General features: G+C 40.2%; 1 protein-coding gene across 2 annotated transcripts in view; it reads left to right on the plus strand.

Moving 5' to 3' along the window:
* The first annotated feature begins 755 nt into the window (after positions 1–755).
* rxraa (retinoid X receptor, alpha a) overlaps positions 756–22,067 on the plus strand; it is a 121,627-nt gene continuing 100,315 nt past the window's right edge. The window contains exon 1 of one of the 2 annotated variants that reach the window (XM_059358243.1): positions 756–1,171. In XM_059358243.1, the coding sequence (XP_059214226.1) occupies positions 1,144–1,171 (28 nt within the window). In that variant the 5' untranslated portion in view covers positions 756–1,143. The remainder of the gene's footprint in view (positions 1,172–22,067) is intronic. The other variant, XM_059358242.1, reaches the window with a different exon arrangement.

Consider the following 22,067-nt stretch of genomic DNA (forward strand, 5'->3'; position numbering starts at 1 on the left):
TCAATCATCATTTAAATGATCCGGTATCAGTTCAGAATCAATCTTTTTTAATGGTCACTCAGTATTTGAGTCTTTAGAGTACATTAATTTAACTGCTTCAGGGTAAATTCTGAATGCAAACATTAATATATTTAATAATGCACCAGTTTAGATGGTGTACAAAATGCAGCATGAGTTTTATGAATCTCTTTCATGTCATACCCCAAATCAAATCAATATTAAATTGGGACCTTGGGAATCGGAAGACGTCTTTACTGAATGGATAAAACATTCAGGTATAGTGAACCTAATTCCAAATAAACAAGCAAGTCTTTAAATGTTAGTCTTACCAATCCATTCTCCAGTTAAACTGAAGTTTAAGTTTCAGATCTATTCAGATTAAATAAGGATTTGATACCAAACTTTGATACAACCCCTTAACCCTTCTGTGTGGATGATTATTTAAGTTTTTTTTTAAGTTGTAGCAGCTTCTGGAGAGAGAGATAGGCTAATTGCTCTCGCGGTGAGTCTGCAGCAGAAACATCTATCTACTGAGCCAACAGCCCTGGTTCAACAGATGTGACCAGGTTAAAATAACAGGAGATAAGCAGTGGAAAGAATAAGTAGCTGCTGCTCTGCCGAAAGGGCTCTCCGCATGATTTGGAAAACTTCTAACCTCGAGGAAATCTGCAGACTTTTAATATCTGCGATGAAACGCGCTGCGTGTTTGTCTTTCTTTTGTGTTAATTTCAAAGTTCACGATGAGGCTTTCTGTCTGCATGTGTGGTGTCGCTGCAGCTCGGCATACGTTGGTGGGAGTACCCCCTGCACAGGTCCCTTTTGCAGTGCAGATCCAGTAGTTGGAGTTGTTGTACACCGAGCACGAGAGGGAGAGGAGAGGAGCGCGAGCGCAGCAGCTGAGTGAGCAAACAGAGGTAGAAACATTAGGTTATCTTCTGAGACTATCAAACACTCACCTGTCACTTTTACCGCTCCGTGCCAAGTCTACTTGGAAGAGGACCTCAGCGGCAGTCAGCGGCGGCGGAGGCGGCAGCAGCAGCAGCAGCAGCGCCCTGGTCTGGTCTGGTCTGCTCGAGCAGCCGCCTGCGTAAAACTCCCAAACGCGGTCGTCTCAGCTGGCATGAGCTAACCTAATAGACAGACATGGAAACCAAACCGTTCCTGTCATTGGGTAAGTTTGTTTGTTTAATGACTATACCGTGTTATGTTTTAAATGTGGGGTTTCTTAATAGGACTTTCATGGGCAGTTTGTGTAAAACGTGTCCTCGCGGTGTTTTTTTTTTCCCTCTCTGTGCCCCTTTTTGACAGCGCGTGCAAGCGAGTTGCCAAATGCATCAACATGTTAGGAGCTGTTGACGAGCTTTAGTGGACGTTGTCTTCTTTCGTTTATGCTGAAATAAAAGCAGAAATGTCCTCTCTGTGTCGCATATTTAATATTGCTTTTTTTAAGCTGATGACATTTCGCTTTGATACGGAGTGACATCTCGCTTGGGATAAGCCGTGCGCAGAGCTCGCGTGCGCTGCAGTTAAATAAGAGTTGTTTCAACTTTGCATAAAAGTTTATTTAAATACATCTAGTCAGGGACATAAGCAAAAGTGCAAACTGTCTTGAAGCTTTGTACTTCGGCGTTTGCTTTGCGTGTTGACAAAGACTGAATTTAAACATTATATAAGCAGTGAAAGGAATTTGAACTTGCAGGAGCAGTTTGTCAGTTTTTAGCATGTTTTGTGTGCATTAAGCAAGTTTAAATGTCGTGTGCGACATGTGTGCGTTTTCACGTCAGTTTCTTAATGTGTTGGGGACAATTTAAACGTGTAAGGACGCCTTTCTTTTTTTTCTTTTTTTTTTTTATAAAGCTTTACATTATTTTTCACGTGACTTGGTTTAAGTTGCTTCCGCTTGACTTTGAATGTGGATCTAGTGGTTTGAAAATGAACCCAAGCAGCATGAAAAATTGATTTAACTGGGCTCAGTGCTAAAAAAAAAAAGAAGTTGCTCGACTTCTTAAGGACAGTCTGAGCTTATCTCTTAAAACTGTACTCCAGTTAAGAATAGTTCAGTTACAAACAGGTGATACAGGTGTGGAATAACTGCACCATGATCTCTGTACATTGCTGACATTTCCAAGTTTTGAACAGGGGCCAATTTTGTGTGCATGCAAATGCCAATTATAGTTCAACAAAGATCACAAGCAAGAAAGACACTTTGGCACTTTGTGTCTTTTTATGGAGCAATAGAAGTGACTTTCACATACATTTTTCATGTTGCATTTCCCAAGAAAGTAAAGACTTAAAAGAAAAAGTGGGCATTTAAACTACACAGCTGTCACAATTTAAAACACTGTAGTCGATTTCTAGAAGAATAAACAATATTTCGAATACATTTAGGAATCACTTTGTTTTGGAACCATTAATCCCAGGGAAATTATTGTTAAGAGCTCCTTTTAATTTCCACTTTAAACACACGCTGTCACACACGAGCACACCACACTGTAAATTATTAATGGCGAGCTGCTACTGTGAGTTTGTCAAAGTGAACAGAACGGACCCTTGTCCCCTGTAGCAGAGGTACAGCACAGAGCTGTAGGCTGGCCCTGTTATTGTGTCTGCTGCTCTTTCATGAGGGCGTCGTGTTACACCTCGACACGTATCATCAGCTGCCTGGATGCACCAAGGAGATTCACGGGGACTTCTGAGACACCGGGCGTCTTTCTTCTGTTACAGGCCCTGCTCGCTGACACTGTCGCCACAACGCCCTTTATGTGGCTTCCCAGAAATACTCTAAACCGCCAGCGTTAACACACACTGACGGGCTGTTATTACAGGTGCACCGTATTGTGTGTCCACGCCGAAAGTGATTCAAGTTTCAGTCGGCCTAAGTGTACACCAGAGTAGCTCATGCAGACACTTGACAGCAGTCTTATCTGAAAGCCTCTGTGGTTGTTATAAGGCTCAACACTTAATTGTTTAAATGAGGAGGAACACTTTTCCAGCAGTGTTGGATCTCATCTTTTCCCTCCCAGCTACACTACATGCTGTATCAGCAGCTTTTTCATCGCCCATAGTCCTAATCTGTGGGCTCTTAAATCACCATTTATATTTAAACTTGCTCCATCAAAGGTCCACTTGAGTGCTGATTGGTAATTGGCCACTTCAAGGACGGCACTATCTGCTAAGTCCTTGAACGTATCGATTAGCCGCTTACTCAGTGTAATTATCTGTCGTGCTGCATTAGATATTCGGACATGCAACTGTTTGAAATGACAGCGAGTACACTTTACAATTATAGATCGGTTGTTGGCTGTGATGACGACACCCCCCTTTGGCACCGTGTGCTCGGTACTGTATGGTGATGTGCTGCCTGATCCCACTATCAACCAACCAACCCCCTCCATATCTGACATTAAGCTACGAAGACTGAAGGGATGACATTGAAAGGAGAATGTGTCCTTTTGTCAGAGCGATATAAGGCTGATCGTGACAGTCTGTCAATGAAATAAACAGTGTGGCAGTGAAAGGAAAGGAGAGTCTTTGAGTGAGAGTGCGAGGTGAAAATCCCTTTTGCTACAAGTCAGTCAAATCGGAAGGTTGTAATTTTCTATGTGGCTGATAGAGGATGGAAGGTGTTGTGTCGTGTTTTGTCCTTCAGAGTAGGGTTGGCTGCTCCAAAATCTTCTCTCCCGATATAGGTCATTTCATCAATAAATATATAATATGTTCCTGCTGTACTGGAAGAAGCAGTTTCAGGATCAGGATGGTACCACATTTCCAGGTCCTTAGTTTTTGCAGGTTAAGTTGTTAGAGTAAGTATAAGAGCTAGGGTTAGTTACCACAAAAATCTTGGGTTCTACAAATGTTTTCTGCAGTCATGGTTCTGAAACTGCCTCTGGTACTGCAGGAGCATACTATTTCTACTACATTTCATATCATGATAAATATATCTACCACAATATAGCACACAACCTCTGATTCCAAAGCAGTTGGGACGTTGTCAAAAACGTAAATAAAACAAAAATTGATAACTCACTCATCAATTGTGAGTCAATTTAAACTGTACAAAACAGTTTATGATATTTTCAAACTCTTAGTTTTGTTAAAATACACTCCACATGCATTCTATTTAAGTTTAACACAGCATCACTGTTGTAACAAATCAGTGTTGTAATAAATAATAGTCTATATGAAATAACAGTTGCAAAAGCCTAATTTTAAATAATCCTATGGTGATGGCAGTCATCATTCCTTATGCATTTTAGCAAAGCAGTGCTGCAATAGTTTGCCTCAACTTCTCTTCCTAGTACACGGATCAGAACCTAAAGTTATCAAGATGATGTAAATATTAGTGGATCATAGTTTAGCCACTGCTTTTTTTGACATTGCATAGAAACAATTGTGAAAAAAATATAGGATAGACATCTTCTATAGTGGTTTGACAATATATATTGCCATTTTGCCAAACCCTACATCAGAGACACATTTAGGCTATTAAGTTAAAAGCAGCTTGATTTATAATTAGAAAGAGACAACTGTGTGATATGTACGGACATAATTTATGACTATGAATAAAACTGAAACTGAACTGTTGCTTGCTTAACATGCTTGCTTAATGCTTAACATATTTTTTCTTCCAAAATGACATGCACAACTTTGAAAAAAAATCAGTTTTGGATTAGACCTTTAAGCACTTAATCATCTGTCTTTATAGAAGTTTTATATGATGAATTTAAAGTGCTAAAGTAAACTTGACTGAGGTCTTATGAGTTACAAAGCTCAAAGTTGCAAAACTTTCTCTTTTGGTAGATAGAAATTAATTTAACTCTATTGAAAAGTGCCTGCTCACTTCAAAGGTTTTACCACCTGCTTAGGAGGTGTGTGTTGTTTTTCCTGAATCCGGTGGAACTAAACTCTGAGCTGCTTTCTGTTTGGGGGTAATATAAGATACCCCCCACATACACTCACACACACACACACACACACACACACACACACACACACACACACACACACACACATACACACACACACACACACACACACACACACACACACACACACACACACACACACCCAGAATCAATGAAGTTCATGGTCTTTGATGAGAAAGTGAGATTCATGATGGTGTGTGTGTGTGTGTGTGGGAGAGACTGACATTCCTTTTCTGGCAGTAACTCAGGAACAAAGGTAATACAGGGAGAGGGTGTGTGTCTGCCGGGAGGGGTGTGTGTGTGTGTGTGTGTGTGTGTGTGTGGTGGGAGTGGGCTGGTGGAATTACACTGCCAAAAGCATTTGGCCAAGTTTGTCTTTTACGGCCGTCCAGTTTTGTGTTCCTGATGTGATGCTTTTGCTCCCCTTTTGAGAAAAGGGGCTGCAGCTGTCATTTTTATTGGAGGAGTTTTATAGCGAGACTTAATGGCTTAAAGTGACAGCTCTCTCTTCCTCGCCTTTCTCTTTTTTTTCCCTCTCCCAATCTCACCCACGAGGCCTTTTACTCAAATCAAAGAAAATTTGCTTGCCTTCTATGTGCCCACCCTTCACTTTCCCACCCCTCACCCCTGCCAACCTCCAAACCAAACTGTACGGGAGAAAAAAAAGATTTACGCTCCAATTATGAACACAGCGGGAGTATGTGTTTCTTTAATTACAGTAAACTGAGATGAAGTTAAGACCAGTGTTTTTTTTTTTGCTTCTTGGAATATCTCTGCTGATCATCATTAAGTATTAAGCGCTGGCTTCAGATAAAACAGAACATATTTTAGCCTGTCATGCTCTCTCCACTCCCATCCGCAGCCCTCACTTGTTTATGTTCTAAACATAGTACGAATCACAAACTGCTGGAAGCCTTTTTGATGCACAAATCATGGAATAACTCATAAGGCTCGTTAATTATTTGTGTAAGGAGCTCCTCGCTCGCAGGAGGTCTTTATTGATAACGGCCGAACTGAACTTTGCACCTCAAACCTTGACCTTTGCTCCTCATATGCTCTATCATTTCAGGAATTCGCCTTTGGCGTTCAATCTGTTGTTTAAAGTGTTCAAGGACAGTAGCATGTAGTATTTTCATTGTCTTTCTTTTGGTGTTTGTCTTTTTTCTATCCATCTCAATGTTTCATTCCTTTTTAATATCCTGTGGCATTCCCTCTGTGCCTAGATTCCACAATGTGTGGTTTGTAGTGAGGAAGATTTGTCCTGCAACTAAGAATTAGTCTATAAAATTCTGAAAAATGGCTTTGAGTTTTCAGAGCCTATAGACATTATAACGTAGCTTATTATTAATACATTTTCCCAAGTGCCAATGTTATACATGTTGAACTATTAACATTTTTACAACCGCTCTTGCCCTCTCCTCTCAGTTCTGTGTAAACAGTCTGCATTTCAGCTGGATATTGCTGAACTTTTGGTCTCAGTGAAGCCAATTATGGCTTTCCTTTCCTGCTGTAGAGTGCTTACTGTTGGAATTTTTTTTTAAAATTTGGTTACATTTCCTAGTGAAAGCGTTTGTGGATTCATTAAAGGACCATTAAAAGTCGAAAATCTGACGATAATGTCTGATTTTACAGTTTACAATTTGGGGTTTTTTTAAAGATGGAAACATGGTTCTCAAATCCCGGGCTCAGAGGGTTAATGAACCAATCTTTCCAGCAGTAATTTACACTCACGGTTTGGATTTGTAGAAGCTTGGTTGTTGCTGTGAACACTTTCACTGCTCAGTGTTGGAATCATCTGAGCACCATTAGTCTCAGGGTTTATTGCTGGTCCTCCGAGTGCCTGAATGGCTTTTCTGTGGGCTGGCAGTATTCAGGGTGCGTACAGCCACTCTTTTGAAGTGGAAACGTAGTCTCTGTGGGGATTTGACCAGATCACACTCATAATTCGCATTGAGAGGAAGGTCGGTTTGCCCTACTCCAGCCAGAACTCTCTTCTCTGTTCTGTGTGCATCACCGCGCCACATAGAACAAGACTGAGAAAGGAGAGCGGCATGGAAATAAACTATATGAGTAAGAAAGAACACAGCATATTGTAGTGGTGATGTGAAATTAAAAGCAAAAATAACTGTCAGACGCTAACTAACCCCTCCTCTCCTCCGCAATCCTCAAGTTGGCATGTTTTCAATAATAAAAACAACTGTCGTCTCTTCTTCTGTGATCGCGGTAATGCAGGAAAATATCTCGGCTGTTTGGCGGTTATGATGTGTTTTCTAATTAAGTTATGAGCACATATGCTTTGATGGGTATTCGCTGGAGAGGGATGACGAATCGAGTGAATCCAAGATATGTTATGCTCCTTTATGTCATTATATTTCCTTATGCCCACATGTTTTTCCACGCTAATTATAATTGGCCCCAATGAGAACCTACGGATGTAAAAAATAATGTTGATTTATTTCACATAAAGTGTAGAACAACGCAGCAGCAGTAAATATAGTTCTGTTTTCTGCTTTAAGATGATAGGTCACAGAAGTGAGATTAACATACACTGGATCATTGCTTTACATGTTGTAATAATATGTATCTGTTACACTGGTTGCGATACCATCAGTGTGTAACATGATCAAAAGCTGGAATGATGTGTTTGATGTTTCTACACTCCTTAGAGAAAGAAAAAGAATGAGATTATGGACCCCGACTGTGAGGTTGTTTTAATAAAACTGTATATCCAGGTGTATACACAATACTCTTTCTGTCTTTTCCACACGTACTGAAAACACGCCACGTGTGTCCAACTGTGTGTATGTACATGTAAACACAAGCCGCCGCAGCAGAAACAGAGCGAGGTAATTAAGACCGTGTCCCTCGCTGCTTCATCAGTTTCTTTTCGAGGTCACGGGGAACGTGAGGAGGTGTCCCAGAGTGCCCCGTGCCTTTGTCCCGCCCTCCGCCACAGCCGTCGCCGCCACCGCTGCCACCACTGCCGTTATGTTTGTCTGTCACCTTGCCAGATGCCGGGAGGGGGTGGGGCTTCCACGCACTGCTGGGCACAGGGCCACGGAAATCCCACCGCATGCAAAACACCTCGGTTATGTTCTGTGTGTGCAAGGGTGACGGTGTGTGAGTGAGTGGGTGTTTGGGTGTAAGCAGAAGGCAGCAAGTTTGAGAGCAGAGGGTGAAGGTTATGTGCGTTTACACCGGAATACCACCATAGATATGTCTTTACTGTATATTTTTGCATTGCAAATTATGTGCCAGCTACATTTTTTTTCATGCCTATGATTAAATGCTGTCTGTAGGTTTACTACAGCAACATTTAATAGTGTTTTTAGGATTAAAGTAAAGCAGTTTGGTGTCTCTACTAATGCTGAGATGAAGGTTTGTCATTATCATCAAGTCGAATGTTAAGTCAATCTTGAATGTTTTTATATTTTGAGAGGAAGGAAGACTTCTAAAAACAAAGTGGTTTGCCAAGATACACTCAAAACTGGCTCAGGACATCCCCCATATTTTCCCCCCAGTCAGGTAGAGGTTTGCACTGGCATGAAAATGAGATCTGACCCCCATGAGCCCGCCTCATACTGCCAAATTTGAGACCAATCCCAACTCAGACTTGAAGTGTAGTTATTTATTCTTCAGGGAAATGGAGATATGCTTGATTTGAACACAGGAAGGCTTTATGCTATGGACTGTAAAGATGGACGACGTCCACCTCCACTTCATCCGACTGTACAAAATGAAACCAAAATATCTCAGAAACAGTGATCGGGCAGTGCAGCCGTGGTATCAAGGTCCCAATACAGCCGCCCAACCAATCACGAGTCAATCACAATTGTCAGCCATGATGTCACACCCCTGTTTTATAACATGAATTAATTAAAACAAAATGTATAAAAAAAAAATGAACACTTGAACAAACATCATCGTGGTAAGAACTACCTTTAATGACAAAAATTATTTGACGTGTACTTCAGTTTGGCATTTGCAGACATGGGGGAGGCGGGGCTTATGACATGTACAATAAGGATGTTTAGGCTTCAATTTTGGGAGCAGTCATGTTATCCATACATTTTCATACAGTCTGTCTTTTATTGATAACTTATTTGGCATCAGCCACGATTTAAATTGGACTGAGGCAGGAAAAGGCCCAGTGGCATGTGGGCGAAAAACACAAGTAGCTTACAATAGCCATTGATTCACATGGTACACATTTTCAGGCATTCTGCAGATGTGATAATAATATTTAAAAACTTAGGCTCAACTTTGCCCTGTATTGGCCAGAGGAACCTGGCATAGTCATTGGCATTAATGATCTTAAAATAAACATAACTGCACTGAATCATACTGATAATAAAGTCTGTAAAATAGCCTTAATGACATAAGAGTGTTGAATCATTGAATGAGTAAAGCAGCCACAGCTCTGATGAGATCACTTTCAATTACAAATGTCATTGAATCTATTGCTGCTCTTATTCACCATTTGTAAAACTTCCCCTCATCCACTTCCTGCAGCTTTTTTTCTCCTCTGCTTAAGAAACTCCTAAGCCTAATAAAAAAGTCCTTCGCCCTACTTTAAACATTTCTTCACTTTAGGAACTCTGGCTGAGATGCTTTGTGATTGGTTATATTAGGATTTAATGTCATATTTAAGTGAAATTCTAATGGCATCACTCCAAGAATCTTTCACTGTTTGGATCACTGGGAACATTGTCTATACTGCTCCTCACCTTATATATTATAATGCTGCACAGCAACATGCCATTGCTACTCTTGCTTACATGCCAGTTATGTCAGAGCAAATGCTTCTGTTTACCTGGCAAATGGATGAAAACTGCTGCTTTTTGTGGGCTTGGAAGCATGGAGCGGAAATAGTGAATGTCCCCGTATTTGCTCATCCAACCTACTGTTATTAGCAAATACTCTAGGCTTTTATCGCAGCCATAATGCAGAGAATTATTACATCGCTGATAGCAACACTTGTACATCCACCTTTTATCATGTTCCTGTTTCTATAGCGATGGTTGTGTCCATTTGGTTTCAAGCCCCCAATTTCACGCACACCAGGTTTCCATATTTGCATTAGCCTCTGTTCTGTTATTCAGCATCCCTAAATATCTGATTGCAGCATCAAGGCTTCAAAATAAAAGTAATTTTTGAGAGTTGCCTTTAGGGTTCTTGCTTGTCTCATTTTAGTAGTTTTTCCCCTTTCAGATTTCCCTTGCTTGCAGTCAGCCCTGCAGGGATTGGGGACAGTTGAAGCTGTTGAACCAGATATCAGCGAGAGTATTTCCAGATCCTATAAGAGCAAGCTGTCAAGACACAGTGCAATAGAAAGTTTCATTCGACTTTGACATTCTTTTCATGGTAAAACTATCACATTCAGGTTCAACTTTGGCGAAGTAAAATCAGTGTGTAGGATCAGAGGCTACAACTGTAATTATGATAAACAGAAGATTCATTACAGCTACCAAACAGTCTGGATTACTGATGAGATAGAGGATACCGAGGGACGTTAGCAGATAGAAAAGTTTTGACTCAGGTCATCTTAGAAATGAGCACAAAGGATAAATATGCACATGCTTAGCCAGTTGTGACGTTAACATTATATTTTACAAATTACCATGCATGACAGTTATAAGATGATATGTGAGATAACAGGGTTCCTCTGTGGGTTTTTCCTGTGCCTGCAGTAGAAAAAGTGCCATTAACTCTTTGTTGACGCCTGCAGGCCTAGCATGTTCATACATCCGCCCAGACTGTGGCCCCTCGGCCTCAACACACACACACACACACACACACACACACACACACACCTGTATGCATGTGCACACAAAACAGAAAGTCTGCACAGAAGTCTGGAGGGCTTTGTCACCTATGGTTAGACACCTTGCTGCGGCCGTCTGGTTTTAGGAATGTTCTCAACGGCAGGAAGGGTGTTAAGAATAGAGGGGGGAGGGGCTTTCTATCTGGAAAAACAACACCGGCAACTTGGAACCTCTTACTCCTAATATTTCTGGATGAACATACTGTACCAAGCGCTGTAAACGGCTGAAAAGAAAAGTATCATTTCAACTGCTGTCGTTTGTAACTAAGTGACGGAGCTTAGTTGGCTGTTCCCTCCCTTCCTCTGCCCACAACATTCAATCTATTTGAGTTCAACATTTTATTGCCCCATAAGGGAAATTTGCTTTGCAGACAGGGTGTGCAGTAAAATCACACAGGAGACCCAAGCAATACAAAACAACGAGGCCACATAATATTGGTCAACAATGAAACACATAATAAATTGCTCCAATATAAACCCATCTTGACCGCAATAAGACCAGAATGCAGGGTATCTTTTTTTTAAACCAAGCTCCACTACTTAGTCACTGAAAATAAGAAGACTGAATGAATACAGAAATCGCATTAAGCAGCGACTAAGTTGAATGCTCTTTCATATTGGCTATAGAATTTGTTAACCTGCTTATTAGACTGAGAAAACCCTCCCATTGTGCCGCCAAGGAAAATGTTCTCAGAGTCATGTAAATGGATTATGTACATGGCTTTGTATCACTGTTCCATGACGGTGTCATTTCTATCAGAATGAATTAAGAATTCAGTGCCAAGGCAACCCGACCTTCTATATAAATCTGTTGTTTGTGCAATTCAGGAGAATAAAGTTGAGCAACCAGGTTTACTAGACAGACGGAGACAGGCAGGCGCGCAGGTGCTGGCCATGTCTTTGTCATCAGCGTTCTGCATACCAAAGTGCTGACAGTTGCCTGCTCAAACGGCTCTGACAAGTTCAAGTGTCACATTTAGGATGCTTTCTTCTGTTTCAGCTCAGAATGGGAAACAGGAGAAGGCTGCAGATTAAACAGGACAGATCTGAGCGCTGAGTTGTTGGCAGAACAGGACGTTATTGGCAGGACCGTGTGCAGCTGTGTAGATTTATGTGTGTGTGTGTGTGGGGGTATTGGGGGGGCATACACAACGGCAGCAGCTAACAGTTACTTTAATTATTATTTTGCATTTTTGTTTATTTTGACAGTAGTCAGTTTATCATTTAGTCTATTAAATGCCCATAACAATATCAGATCAGTAGCCAAGGCTCAGATTGCCTTATGTGATTTACAATTACATAAAGCAGAGAAAAGTTGCAAATCCCCACAATTGAGGAGCTTGAACCAATGCATGTTTGATATTTTTGCTAGATAAATTACATAACCCTCTTCATGCCAAGCAGTTGATGGCTGTCACATTTTACTCACTGTGGCCTTGTTTTTTATTGCAATACAAAAGTTCTGTACTTGTGTGCACTATGGAAAGTGCACACAAGTGTTACCAGTACTGGGGACAAAAGGGGGCTCCACATGCCATACATATTGAAGTGTTCATGTTTTTACAACCTCTCTTGTCTTCTCCTCTCTCTGTATAAACAGCAGACAGTACCTTTGAAATTTTGCTTAATTTTTTGACATGTGACTGAAGGTCTCAGTCAAGTCATTAATGGCTTCCCAGTTGTCCTGAAGAGTGCAGAATTTTATAATTTTAACAGGAACTAGTTAATGCAAATGGTGTATTTTGGTGAAATTTTAAATGAGAAATAAAGTAATCTTGATGAAATATCGCTATTTTAAGCTTAGCTTGGTTATTTTTCCTGACTGAAACATGCATCACAAATTTCATTCAAGGAGCGTCAGAAGTGTGAAAAGCCAAAAATAATTTCGTTTTTTACATTTCCTGTCTATGATAAATGGTGTTATTATGGTAATTAAAACAAACAAGCATCCCTTTTAAAACCTACCCGTTAGTTGTGGGATTCAGAGGGTTAAAATAAAAGATTTATCCACTGTTCAGCACTAGTATGTTGCCATGTATTTGAGTGTCAGAAGGGGGATGTGTGTATGCTTGGACATGCATATGTGTCAGCGTGTACAAGCTTGCACATGTATGCTTTAATGTGCCATGTGCACAATTAGCCGATGCTACAACGTGTATGTTCTGAACCGGTGGTAGCGGTGGTTGCAGCGGCGTCTCTGACACGCTGATTCATGAAGTGGTGTATCTGGAGCAGTGCAGCAGCTGAGAATCAGTGCGCTGTCTGCGAGAGGGAGGGTCAGGGGTTGTGGCTGGGTCACGCTCTGTGGGAGAGGTGAGGAGAAGGGAGAAGTGATGGAAAGGGGGAAAACAAAACCGGATCGTTGTGGATGCTCGCAAAAAAAAAAGAAAAAAAAAAGCAGGAAGCATGTTGTTTTCATTTCTGTCTTGCTTCCCTGTGTGCATGGCGCTTGTTTTTTTTTCTCATCGCATCAGTGCAGCTATTGTTAGTAACAGAGTTAATTGTTAATTGATCCAAAGAGCGATAAAACAAGGCACCTAATCTCCCTCTCTCTCTGACACACACACACTCTCTCACACACACACACATGTGTGTGCAGGAGAGAATGAGAGTGGATGTTTATTACAGGATCCTTGTGGATGCTAAGGTGCCCTGGGGGCTATTAAAGCCCTCACTTAAAAGGCACTATCAGGGAACACTGATGTGGGCTGCTTGACAGAGGGGGGTGGGAGGTATAGAGGGGGTGTGGAAAGAGAAAGACAGAGTGAAAGAGAAGAAAGGGAAGAAAGAGAAGTCTCTGGAACAGCGAGCAGAAGGAGGGAATAAACAGAGTGAGCACATCTGGATTGCCTCAGCAGAATATTTGTGCAACATCTGGAAAAATTCCCTGGAATTTAAGGGTCCCCTCCTTTCATTTCAGTTATTTTTTCTCCTTCCTTTCACTTCTTCTTCTCCTCCGTCCTGTTTTCTGCATCTTCAAAGTCTCTTACCCTAGTGAGGCAGGCACGTAAATACTCCTGTAGTAATGCATGTTGAGCCTTCGCAGACTTTATAGCGGGGCCAAATTGGGCCCATGTGACCAACTCCCCTTTGTGCAAGGGCTGGGCTAATTAAGTGGCACAGAAGTGAGAGGGCACCCGGCTGTGGACCCAGACCTAGACCAGTCCTGGGCCAAACACAACCCCTCATAAAAACCACAACAAAAACAGAAGAATTCCTCTACATTTTTTCACACAGTAAACTTTAAATCATGGTATGAAAAATAACCTCTCTGTTTGGTGATTCTGGTATAGCATGAAAGAGCTTCTGTATATTCTGATTAAAACAAAAACAGGCTACCTTTGTGTGTTTTCAAAAAGAAATGTAGCTTTTTCATGTTTTAGTTTGTTATCATAGAAAAGCACGAACAAAGAGTTTGTACATGAGCTTCCCTTTGAGGTTTAAAGTCCCAAGAGAGATTAAAAAAAAAAAAGTCTCAGTATTGAATCAACACCTTCAGCTGATTTGTATCACTCAGAGTGCACGGCGCTGCGCTCAGCTGCGGGGCCCTTACACTATATTACTGATGTACGAGGAGGCTTTTGTCCTTCTCTGCAGTGAGATCACAAGCGTGCTTCTCTCTCCTCTCATCAGCGGCAGAGCGAGCCCGTGTTCATTAGCGATTAAGATTCAGACAGGCTCCGAGCGCCTTCTGTCTTACCTGGGCGAGGCTCCTCGTGGGTCGGCGCCACTGACAGGCAGGTAGCACACTCAGAGCAGAGGGGAGAGCAGCAGAGCAGCAGAGGTACATGCTAATGTGGCGACTGCTCTGATCAAAAGAGATGCATCACGGTCTCCCTCTGATGGGCTTACTGATGCCTGGCCCCCCTGAGAGCTTTACAGTACGCGCAGCCAGGAGTAGGGCAGTGATCAGAGGGAGACAGTGAGGGGAGAGGGAGAAAGAAGGGAGGATGGGTTGGGAAAGATGGGAGGAGGGGAAGAAAGTTGTAGTTGCATAGAAGGGGATAGATGATAGTGAACGGGGGCAAGATGAAGAGAGAAATCCAAAGAATGCTAACGGATAAGGAAGTTGAACAACAACATTTGAATAGATGTAACATAGAAATGATGCAGCAAAAACGTTTTCCATTCTAGATCACGTTATTTTCCTTTTATCTGAGTGTGGAGGCAAACGTTTCATTTGGTCAATCATCTCTCTTTCTGTGAGGACACTGAGCTGATTTTTCCCCATGTTGCTCTGCAGTTGGCCTACATCTTTCTGCATGGATGAACTGACAAGTTGGACTCCTTTCTAGGAATGCTGATGTTGATGATACAGCCTGCCATATGTGTGTGTGTGTGTTGTTGGATAATGTATACAGAGCAGTTACCTGTTTATCTATATAAGGGATTGTGAGCTAGTATTTGTGCAGGTCAGTTGAGTCTATATGGGCTGGAATGAAGCAATTATTTCTTCTTTTATTCAGATTTAAAGAACTGAATGAACATTTGGAAAATAATACAACAGCTGATAGTTGAATTCTAAAAGTATTGTATGCGATAGTTAAACCATTTTTTTTTTCCAACAATTTACTTATATTTTCTGCACATTACCTCTTTCACTAATGTTTAGGACATCAACTGATGAGTGAAATAAAAAAAAATCCTGGTGAAAACGTTGCAAATTAAATCAGCTACTTTGAAGAAATGTACACATATATCTTCCCTTTCAGCGAAACTGTAAAAACTAAAAATTATAATTTTCATATTCCAGTATCTAAAACACAAAACATATAAGAAATAATGGTAGATTCTGATTCCAGAAAAAAGTAAAAACTAACATTGTAGTTTTCCAAAGCCTAAGCTGAAGCAGAGATGAGATGACAGAAATCAGAACATTTGCAAATTCTTACATCTAAGAAGAATTTATTTTCTCTAAATGTCTTAAAACAATTATTTGATGATTAAATTTGTTGATGAATTACCTGTCCATCAACTATTGGATTTATACTTATATTTTTTAGCCATAGTAGATACACATACCATCACAGAAATAGATGTACGTGGGCACAAATGCATGCAGGATTATTATTATTATTAGCATTCTTGGAAAGAGGTATCCCCCTGCCAGGCTTTTTACGCAAATCAGATTATGACAGTGACGGCCTTTCTTCCTTTAAAATGTGAATCTGAGAGCCTGAGGGTTGTGTAATACACACAACCTCTGCACCGTGCTTCATTGGGAAGCATTTTCCCTCTGCCTTTAGGTTAGCGTGTATGCAGACATCTCTGTGCGGCCCTGCAGAATGACCTTGCTCTGACTCGTCCTCTTGCCTGTCCCTTGATCCAAATTAACTTTGCTGTTTTGGACCCTACTTTTTGAGAGGATGCACCATTGCTCAGCTCTAAGCCGATCTGACATCTCTGTCTCTCTTGCTCAGTAATTGTTATTTGAGATAAGAGTTTTTGCCCCAAAAGGCAGATTTAGTATTTTTGGAGCAGTCTTATGCTTCGCTGGCTCATCGCATCTTGGGGCCTCCTGCAGGTAGACACACGGTGATGTCATGGATGACATTTCAGCAGAAGGAGTACGCTTCAAGCCCTCAATAAGGTGCCTCACCTCTCGACCCCGAACCTCGCTATAGTATCAAAATAAAACCACATTCTTATTGCTGTATTTTTTTTCTGCACCTGAGGGCTTGTGCTCTAACCTCTGGTCCACACAGTAAAACTTCAAATAAATCTCTTAAGGTTAACCAAATAATTTCATACTTTCCTCATAAATGCCTCTTAGAAATACCAAGCCAAATGATTTTTAACTTTTGAGGCAAAAAAATGGTCATAAATATAAAATTCAGAGTGCCCACACAGCAAGAAGCAGACCTGTGGAAACATTAGCAATGCCACACATCAGTAACTGACCCACAACGTTGGTGAATATAGCTACATAAGTTAAAATGACGAGTAAGTAAAAAAAACCCCATTGGTAACACTTTACAATAACCATCGTTTATAAATGGTAAATAGATAGTTTATTAATGTTAAATCATCATTTATAAATGGTAAATAGATAGTTTATTAATGTTAAATCATCATTTATAAATGGTAATAAGATCATTTATTAATGTAAGTTTATAGTTACTTTACCATTAAAAAACTATTCAATTCTAATTATTTATGTTTATTGATTTATATAGCTTTAAGAAAATGCTTATAAACATCTATAAAGATTAAATATATATACTTAATTGTGGTACTTTGAACAGTTTTAATATTTGTTTTATCAACAATCTATAAACATAACTTAGATGGTTATTGTAAAGTGTTACCAACCCTTTTTTTTAAAATTCTTTTAAAGAAAAAAACAACATCACAACTAGTGAAACAAGCAGTTGGCAGTTAAAATATCTTATCTTGTCGGTAAAGATATACATTCCAGTTTACGTATCTTATCTTGTATCCTGGAATGAGTCCTTCATAAGACCGACATATGATTATATTGATAATAAAATGCATTTTTTATGTAGACTGTAGCAGAATTGCATCATTAGGTTCCCACCAGTCATTTCTTGTAAGCACATAAGCAGCATGAGGGATCTATATGTCATATAAGGTCGTCTGTATGTAATTTCTTATCAGTGTTGTACAACTCTGCAGATCTGAAGTGCAGTGCAGCAGCTGTCTGCTTTATCTGCACTCTAAAACGCAGTGATCTAAATGCACTGTGCTGGGCCCCGTGACCCTGAAAGCCCCGGGGTCAAACTGATTGGAGAGAAGCGCCACGTGTCGGTCTGGGTCTTCACTGGCATTACATCACATTGATTGGCTCATATCCGCTGGGGAATGTCCAGTTAGGGTTCACTTGTTGAAATTACGAGCAGCGAGCGACACATTTCAATCCAATGCTTAGCGCTCTCACAGTCACACACACACTGACACGCATACATACATTTCCTGTGTATGTCCCGGTCTCAGCTGGCCACAGATGTGAATGAATGATTGATATTTCTCATGCGGAGCTACAGTGGATTGACTGAGTTTATGACCAGCTTAGCTTGTGGTCTTCTGCTTGATTGGCAGCTGTAGATTCCCCTCTGCATAGAGCAGGGTGGGTGGTGAGGGGGAGGGGTTGAGGGGGCACCAGTGGCATTTCACTTCTCATGACATGTCATCCTGCATTATGTTTACTGTATGTGCATCTCAGTCATTCGTTTCATATTCCAGTCAGACAGGCTTTGAGTCACAACAAGAGTGCATCAAGTCAGTTGTTGTTGAGCTGTCTGTTTGTGACACAGCCTTGATCACTCACATTTTTATCTTTTTAATAGTAAAAGTATAGGGATGCATGATATTGGATTTTTTGCCGATATCCGATATGCTGATTTTTTGCAACTAATTTAGCCGATTACCGATACCGATACAGATATTTTTTCCCACACAACTAATTGCAGAGATCTTCATCTCTCTTCTGTAGTGAAATTAGCATACAGTATTGTGGAGCATACTCTTATCACATTTGTTATGTAATATTCATTCCTTGTGCAAAATAAGACAAAATACTTGATGCTTAAAACTGCATACTTATTTTTGACAATTGCTTTCACATAAAATACAAAAAGATACATCCTACTTAAAACTTGGATGATGCTCTCCCTGAGATAATCAATCACAATACCCACAATCAGGGCAAATTTGGCCAATTTCACAATTGACATATTAAGTAAACATGTGCTTAAGGTGCAACAGGGAGGTGATGTGCAAACAATAAAAAAAATCTGAACATATGACAGGCATAGGCGCCGAGGTTGTGCATTTAGTCAAGTAAGCAGCAACACATTATTTAATCTGTTTATAGTGGCGGATATCGGTGTGTTGGCCGATGTCCGATAGTTCATTTTTAAGCCAATATTGGCCAATACCGAGCCAATAATATCATGCATCCCTAGTAAAATATCAAATATGTAATTTTTGCCAGTGCAGTAATTGCCTCCTGTACAGGATGTAACTAAGCATTTAGCTGTACAGGACAGGTTACAGGCGCAAAATTGTATTGCAGAATGGCAAAATTGAACGTTGCATGCAAAATAAATGATAGCAGCCATGTAATGACCTGCACATGCTTCTTAATCCACTGGAAAAAAATAAGGAAATATATTTTTTTTTACATAAAGAAAAAAAAATCACAAAACAGCACCTATAGTATAAAGTCCAATGTGTTTCGGCTTGTGGCCTTCATCAGGGTCATCCCTTTATCTATATACTATTAAGTGTTGTTCTTTATAAAACAAGTGTCGCTTGAGTTTTGATCTCTTTAGCGTTTTTCACCGTGAAGTAGGTGAAGTTGTCCCAGAACTACTCTTGTTCTACAGTGTCGACAATTTGACACATATCAGCTTGCTTACAGTTTCGCAATATATTGCAAAATATTAATCGTAACCCCCGTATCATGACATTGCCCCAGACATTTGACAGATTGCGATCAGTATCAGAGAATCCAGTCATGCAGCCAGGCTGTCCAGACATTACGGTACACTTTCACTGTCACTTTGCAAGAAGTTGAAACATGTGACATCTTTGTTTTTTGAACATTTCCCTGTCCTGTGCTTTCATTGAAGATAATGGACAGTGTATGATGCAGCCATTAGCCTGTCACAATGGAGCTATCTCATACTGGAACCATGTTCCCTACTGTTATGATCATTTTCATGCTATCTCAGGCTCCGGCTTTGTTTCCTGTCTCAGAGGGAACGGCTCGCTCGAGTCTTTAATGCCTCGTTTTTTTGTGCTCAGTGAAAAGCCTCGCTTCCAACCAGAATACAGCGAAGCATCACACTCTCTATGCCGAGCCTCATCCCCCCCGTGGAAGAGAAATTATTTATAAAATGAAAAGTACATTTGTTGTGTAAATGACCACATGCTGTAGGATATTTAATCCTGCCTGCAGTCGATCCCAGTCATGTGACTTGACCTAGTTTTGTCAGCCTCCCTCTGCCTGTCTCTCCTCTTTTTCTCTCTTTCATTCTCTTTCTCGCTCTCCCTTTCTCCCAGTCTCCAAGCAATGCTTTGCTCTTCTCTTCTCCCTCCCTCCATCCCTCTTTCATTCACTGTTCTTTCTCCCCCTTCGTTCCCTCTCCGTTCTACTCCCTTTTGTTCGCCCCCATGCTGGGTGCTGTCTATATTTCTGTTGCTTTTTTATGACTGATCCAAGGATCTTTCTTTTCCCCCCCTGCTGTGTTAAGATCTGTAATCATGTGGCCAATAACTCCTTGATAATTTATTGAATACAAACCAATTTCTAAAATAAAGTTATCTGTCATATGAAGGAAGTGGCACTCACTTAGAGAATGGCAGCAGACTGTGTTTTATTACTGAAGTCAGGAGTCATCTCAGCATCCTCCCTCCATGTTTTTACCCACAAGACAGTTTGCAGAGTCATTTCTGCATAACTGAAATGTCAGCTGATGCATGTCAAGTAGGAGGTCAGATTTCACATTTTCAACAAGCTTCTATTCCTTTTTTTAATAGCAATGTGAGGAATCTCATAGATATTTTCTTTTCTTCTATGCTTTGTTTGCGCCTCCTTAGTGGCCCTCATTTGTGAGCCAAGACATTCTTTTCAGTCAGTTAATTTATTTTTTTCCTGCTGTGAAAAGTACTGTAGACAAGACATATTGAATAATATGAATCTTCTGAATAATAATAAGATTATTCCAGTGATTAGATTATATTTTATGGTTATGATTCTATTGAAATTAGCATGATGTGATGATTCAGTGCCAATATTGGTTTGGTTGTGTTTTTGTCTTGAATCTTATTGTGACTTGCAGAAGTGACTCCAATATCAACACGTTGCACAAAAAATGATCCAATTAAGTTTTGCACATTTCACTGTGACATGTGGGCCTTTTTCTGACTTTGCTCTTGTTTTTCAATAGTGTAACTTATTATTTTACTATTTATTTTCAGGGCTGCAACAAACAATTGTTTTTATTGTCTAGTTGTTGGAAGAAATCTCAAAAATGTTACATTTTGCTAAATCATGTTTTGTGCAATCAAGAGCAAACAATCAAAATGGTTTTGTTTCTTTTTCATTTAAAAAAGAGAGGCTTTTATCTTTTTTTTTTGCAAATCAACTCTTTATTTATCTGACAATTATTTTCTTTTATTAATCATTTTGTCAGTAAAATGTAAAATCTTACCTTGTGCATTTTTTGAGAGCCCAAGGTGTGTAAAGTTAATCAAATTCTTACATTTGAGAAGTTAGAAACCAGCAAATCTTTGGCTTATTTTGTTAAAACAGTGCTCAAACTGTGATATACTGCATGTGAATAAACTTCACTCAAGCTAGCTGTGTCATCCAAAGACTTACATAATCACCCGAAAAGAAACTGAAAAGCTGTCACTTTTTCAGACATTTAGACATCTGACAAAGACATCAAATGCCTTTTAATACTTTATTATTTTCCTGGCAATTTGAAGGAATGTTCTTTCTTGAATCTGAGGAGAGGAGACATTTCTCCGTCCAGCCTGTCTGCAGGTTTAATATCCTGTGTATATTTAAAAGTACCTCGTCACCTTTGCATGCTTGGGACTTATGATGCCACTTGCTACAGTCACTTTCACTTTGTTGCACTCTGCGGAAAAATCAGAAGAGCCAGGCAAATGATGTGCTGCTGTATTGATGTAAAATGCATTTATGCTTTTGCAGATTATTGACTTTGGATTTGAGAAGAGCATAGGTGGTAAAATTGATAGGTACATATCTGAATGGATGTCCCTGTAAGAGCAGCTGCAGCCTGCTTGGCAAAGTCTCAAGTGTAACAATTTGGTCGCCTCTTGGAATGCATGGCATGTATCCATTCCTGAAGAGCACAAGAGATCACTCAGCCTTTGGAATAATACTGTAACCCATAACAAGCTTCAGCCTCAGCCTCAGCTGTCTCACTCTCCCAGCCAGCACTGTACTCCACATGTGGGTTTTTTTACACACTTTATATTTGCATCCCTACAAGCTATTGGCTGTGTCTTCATAACAACTGGTTTATAGGCTGTTATAGGCTCTCTGCAAATAGAAAGTATTGATTTAACCTGGGTGATGGATTTTTTTTAATGTCGAGGTTTTGTGAAAAAGAATCACAAACCGTAGCATTATGTGTAAGGCATTATATTCTCAATATATATATGCTCAAGGCCGAAAAGCTGCATGGGGGTGGAAATATTTTTTCCCTCTTGAATGGCATTCTACAGGGTGTAAAACTGATTATACAAGATTGATTACTATCGCTCTGAGAAAGGGTTTTTGTAAGTTAGACTTCATAATAATAAAAAGAATCTATTGT

Source organism: Centropristis striata, chromosome 19, assembly GCF_030273125.1.
Source record: "Centropristis striata isolate RG_2023a ecotype Rhode Island chromosome 19, C.striata_1.0, whole genome shotgun sequence".
NCBI classification, from domain to species: Eukaryota; Metazoa; Chordata; class Actinopteri; order Perciformes; family Serranidae; genus Centropristis; species Centropristis striata.